This window comes from Stylophora pistillata, chromosome 4 (genome assembly GCF_964205215.1).
Source record: "Stylophora pistillata chromosome 4, jaStyPist1.2, whole genome shotgun sequence".
Lineage (NCBI taxonomy): Eukaryota > Metazoa > Cnidaria > Anthozoa > Scleractinia > Pocilloporidae > Stylophora > Stylophora pistillata.
The window spans coordinates 18975072-18980729 of record NC_142522.1 but is presented as its reverse complement, the minus strand read 5'-3'; the positions used below and the strand labels follow the sequence as shown (position 1 = coordinate 18980729).

The 5658-nt window shown below is 38.7% G+C and overlaps 1 protein-coding gene across 1 annotated transcript; it reads right to left on the bottom strand.

Moving 5' to 3' along the window:
* Positions 1-1326: 1326 nt before the first annotated feature.
* LOC111332755 (beta-1 adrenergic receptor-like) lies at positions 1327-4414 on the bottom strand. Its single transcript, XM_022938179.2, has one exon. It carries the CDS (start codon positions 3823-3825, stop codon positions 2860-2862), a length of 966 nt encoding a protein of 321 aa, XP_022793914.1. The 5' UTR covers positions 3826-4414; the 3' UTR covers positions 1327-2859.
* Positions 4415-5658: the final 1244 nt, after the last annotated feature.

Sequence of the window (5658 nt, the reverse complement as noted above, 5' to 3'; positions counted from 1 at the left end):
GATTAGGTATCACGAGGATTATGTAGCAGCGGTATGCCGAGGATGACTCGCTGGCGCAAGTGGGGCTTAGGTTTATTATTTTTGCGGCTGCGTTTCAAATACTAAGAAAAGTAGAAGCCTTAAATAAGCTTATAGAAAACATAAAATTTGCGTACAATCACAGGCGATGTCTGGCAATAGATAATGTTTTCCAGGAAAACGATAAGACCGACCCCGAGTAAAGTAATGTTTAAAGACACTCGGCTCCTTTTTTCAGCCCTATTGAAGTTTTGGATCTCTATCAACATGCAGGGAGACTAAGATAAAATCTGATGCACACATTTATGCCTAGTTACTAGAATTTTATTGAAGTTTGGGAACCGGATTAGAAATTTAAACTCTTTAACAAGTTTTAAATCTTACGAAAAGCTAAACGTTGCTTACAGTTCAATAATTGCTTTCCACGATGCTAAAAAATAAGGCTTCCTTGTTAACGGATCATGGATTTCAACAATTTATCGATCAGTTTTATTAACTTTTAACTGCTTCCATTGGCCAAGGTTGTAGCGGCTTACTCTTTCCTGCATCCTTCTCTTTACGTTTTCCAAAGCTATTTCCATGTTACGAAGACTTTCAAACCGCGTCCCAATATTTAATCGCTGAAATGTTTGTTTTAATTTTCATGCGTGTACAGAGAGTTCTACGTGAGGAATTTCCTCAGCTAAACGGAAGATTGGCAGAATATTTGAAATCTGCAATTGGCCAATTTTTTTGACGTAGCAGGCATAGATATTCAGCGCTATAATGCATTGTACATGTAGTGACAAAGACACTTTCGAAACACTTCGGACTCGAAAGTCTAAATGGACTCCCCCAGAGGGCTAATTCGCATCATTAGACTTTTTTATCAAAAAATGCCGCCACGATATCAACAAACTCAATTTCAAACGTATTACCAAATTTTCTAATCTCTCTTCTGAAGAGTGGTCGGCTCTAAAAAGTCTTGGAAAACGCAAAGACATAGTTATCAAAGCGGCCGATAAGGGCGGCTCAGTCGTTGTTTGGCGCACCGACCTCTACCAAAAAGAAGCTTTGCGGCAACTTTCTGACACCTCTTTTTATCAAAAGGTCTACAAAGACCTCACTGCCAGCAATCAAAACTCCGTCAAGAATACGATCAACCAACTCATAACTAAACAAGAATTGCCGGCCACAGCAAAAAATCTCATCATAGCCACTCCTAGAACTTCTCGTATTTACTTTTTACCTAAAATTCACAAACCTAACAACCCGGGTCGGCCCATTGTCTCGGCTTGCAGTTGCCCTACCGAACTTATCTCCAGCCATCTAGACAAAATTATGGCTCCCATCGTCAAAACTTTAACATCATATATTAAAGACAGCCAACACGCTCTTCAAATTTTTCGAGGCTTTAATTTCCTTGGCCAAAACAAACTTCTTTTCACCATGGATATTACGTCTCTTTACACTGTCATTCCTAATGGCGAAGGCCTTCTGGCCCTTAAACATTTTTTTGATCAACGTACTGATAAGGAACGTAAATCTGAAACACTACTACGCTTAGCCGAACTAGTGCTCACACTCAATTTTTTTTCATTCGGAAACAACTTCTTCAAACAAACCAATGGTGTAGCCATGGGCACCAAAATGGGACCTAGCTTCCCGGTTAGCTCAATGGATAGAGCGCTGGACTGTAGTGCGGGAGGTCGAGGGTTCGAGCCCCGGCTGGAGCAACACTCAAGGTCTTAAAATAATTGAGAAGAATTTGCTACCTTTCTATAACATCAAGAAATGGTTAGATATTCTAGTCTTCTCGGATAGGGACGAATAAATGGAGGTCCCGTCTCCTGTAGGGTTGGGGCAGGAGACGTTAATCATTTCCCACACACGAAATTACTGTGTGATGGATGTCCTCCCCTGGGGTGGGATGGGTGGGTTAAGACAGCAGGTCCACAACAGCTATTACAGCTGCCAAATTAATCAACCTGCTTAAACAAATAAATGAACTTCAACTTCAACTTAGCTATGCCCATCTTTTTGTAGGTTTTGTCGAACATCAATTTTTCAGCCAATACAGCGGGTCTAAACCTGAACTCTGCGGTCGCTACATCGACGACTGTATCGGCGCTACCTCCTCCAGCAGAGAGGAGCTCACTAAATTCATAACCGCAGTCAATTCTTTTCACCCGGCTCTGAAATATACCTGGGAAATTTCTGACAATTCTTTATCCTTTTTAGACATCAAAGTTTCAATTGAAGGTAACGGTTTATGCACTAGTGTGTATTACAAACCTACAGACTCGCATAATTACTTGTTATATTCGTCTTCGCATCCATCTCACGCTAAGAATTCCATTACTTTTTCTCAGTTTCTAAGACTTCGTCGTTTATGTAGTGATGACTCTGATTTCCACCACAAATCAGAGTCAATGTGCCAGTTTTTCGATGGCCAATACGGTGGCCAATTTACCATTTCAACTTTGTTGATATATCCAAATTATTTCGTTACTCCCACCGACGCAGCCCCAAACAGTTTCTTTCGAAACTATCAGCCTTTATTCATTTATAATTCACAATTATTATAAACTGCGTAATAAATTTTGATTCATAAAAATCCACAAACACCTAACATTTTCGAATTAAGAAGGAAAAAAGCGGGGAATGGAAGTAAATTGATTTTGACCATTAGCCTTAGTTAATTTTCTAAGCATATTCTTGAGGAGAAAGCTATGAGTACACCGTATCCCTTTGTCAAATCATGATTGACGCTTAACGGGTTTATCTAAAATGTTGTTACTATCCAAATTTGAGAAGTAAAGGCATATAATAAAGTCAACTGCAAAGATGAAGCCATGTTCTTTATGTATATGTGTCGCCCTGCTTCCTCGCTCTCGGATGGGAGAGAGCTTCTTCTAAATTCCGCCTTTTAACGCAAGGAAAAGTATGAGTCAGAGCTTTGAAGAATTCTTCATATCGCAAACAATACACCCACGGATTAATTCCTGATGAAGTAAAAGCAAGAGCTTCGACTGATGTCCACACTGTGTAGTATAACAGTTGTCTGGTCAGGCCACATTTACGTGGGGTGAAATAATTCACTAAAGATGTGATTAGACTTGGTAACCAGCAGAAAACAAAGAGCCCCACCACAATGCCAATCGTCCATGCCGCCTTTGAGTTTTTCCTTCCTCTTCTTAGGGCCTCTTGACTCTGTAAAGTGTAGTTGTTTCTAATTTTCTTAGACTGGGCTGCTGCTGCTTTCAATATTCTGATAGAACAGAATATTATATTGATCATGGGAATCAGAACCGTGATGATTGTAAATGATAACCACAGCGCCACTGAACCATCTTTGACGAAGAATCTGGAGCACGGGAGAATGAAAGAGATGAACCAAACAGTGGCTATGAACAAATAACATCTCCTTTTGGTAAGAATATCTTGGTAGCGGAGAGGATGGAGGATCGCCAGATACCTGTCCATAGTGACGCAACATAAGTTGAACGTGGTGGCCACTGTTGTGTGGATCCAGAGATAATCGATAACTTTACCAGACGTCTGCACATAAGTATTTGCATCATATCCCACACATCTGGTGAAAATCCAGACTGGGTCTATTACAAGCCCTACAAAAAAGTCTGCGGCTGCCAACGAAGCGAGGAACAAGTTGGAGATTGTTCTGAGTGATTTGTTTCGAGCGACCAACCATAACACGATCGCGTTTCCAATAATGGCCGCTAAACCTGCGAGGCCATACCACGATGACAAAATTATCTTGGCTTCCAAGTTCAGCTCTTTAAACTCACTTTCGCATGCTTTGTCCATTGTATTATTTCTCTTTTCGCTGTGGCCGTTCTACACAAAATTCGGCGTCCGACGGTATAATGAAGCAGCACTAATTTTTGGCAACGAATGAATTCTATTAACATCCTGTTCTTTAAATCCTGTCGCCCCATCAATAAATATTAATCAAAGCTGTCAAAATCCATAGACATTCTACCAATTCATTGGGCAGTTTTTCTTACATGGATTTTCGCAAATACAGAATTATTTTAAAGTAATATCCATGCATGATTATCCCCATCAACCTTAGGAGAGAATTCTACTTAATTGATCTCGGTTTCAATATTTGCCTGTTACAAGATGGTAATTTTCTGTTTTATAATTATTTGTAGAAGGAATATGTCGTTCGTAATCGGTCGCCTTAACTCGTTATCTCATAACAGGTAATTAACTTTTGCCAGTTTTTACTGTTACAGATCGCAGTTTGTAAACGTTCGTACGAATTGAGATGGATTCAGTTATTATCGAAATGTGTTGTGATCAGGGCTTCCATTAATGTCATTAATGAAACTTTGCCTCGTTTGAGATAAAGTCGCAAATTTTAGGTGGTATGCAGATGTTGAAGCTTTGTAAATACTGTATGGCGTCAACCAAAGACATTAATTTCTTGTGGTCACGTTTTACTGCACTCGAAATCGTAAAAAAAATGTTTAGTAGACGTTTTAATAGCGCGTATTCGTGACTGTTTCCGTCAATATTTAAGTTATACATGACCGTGAAACTCCTCTATTGACACTCACTTTAATTGCGTGCAAGTTAACACCAGCTGTAATTTGCATATTCTAATTTGACGAACGTGTCCAGCAGCTCAATGAATCATTTTCGATCGGAACTTCTCAGAACGAAAAATTAAAAAAAAAAAAACCGGGGCTAAAACCAATATAGTGTATTAGGGCTTAAGTGTAAATTGAGAAAATATATAGATAAATCTTTACAAGTGAGACTGGACTTTGAAATTTCAAGGTTTATGTTAAGCTTAGAACCTTATTAAAATGGAGTTTTCAAAGTTCCTAGGGCCATAACAAGGACACATCTAGCGGCAACTTGCTCCTTCACACGATTTAGCCATAATGGCTGTTCGGAGTTTGTCTCAGATCAGGTGGTTGGAGAAAACGTTCAATAAGAATTACTCACGGTTTTTTTCTCAAAAAAAAAAAAAGGGTTGTACTATTAATAATGACTTCTCGTTAAGTATTGCAATAAAATATTACACATTTTAAATACCAGTTTTGCTTTTATTAATCATTTCCAATGCAATGAAAAACACTAGTGAAACACAGCTGTAATTTTTCTTGAATGTTAGTGGTTTGTTTAAGCATCCTAAAGCTAACTCTTGGGCATTTTTTATTTCTCAGGTTGACTGTAGGCTTAACTTGTAAAGAAATCAAGAGCGAAAGGACCAACAATCGGGTATTGAAACGGTGATTGTGAATTGGTTTGAAACGTTTGAAACGATTCCAAAGGCCAGATATCTAGATAGTTCGATGGAAATGTCGATGGGCTAATGCGGTCCACCTTTAAATCATTAATACATGCTTTTAAACTGTGTGCTTCAAAACATTCCTTCGATATTGGGGAAACGTTACCTTTTAAACTAGAGTGATAGACTGGGTATTTGCCTTCAAACTCAGCTCTAGCCAACGAATTTCATATTGAACTGCTACCAGTGTTCAATGCCTTTGAACGAGGGTTCGTACTCGGATGAGTGAAAAACTGATTATGAAATAGGAAAGAAGAAACAAATGACTAGAGAATTAGATCTAAATGTTTTTGATGGCGTTATTGTATTATAATAATCCAAAAAAAAATTGTTGG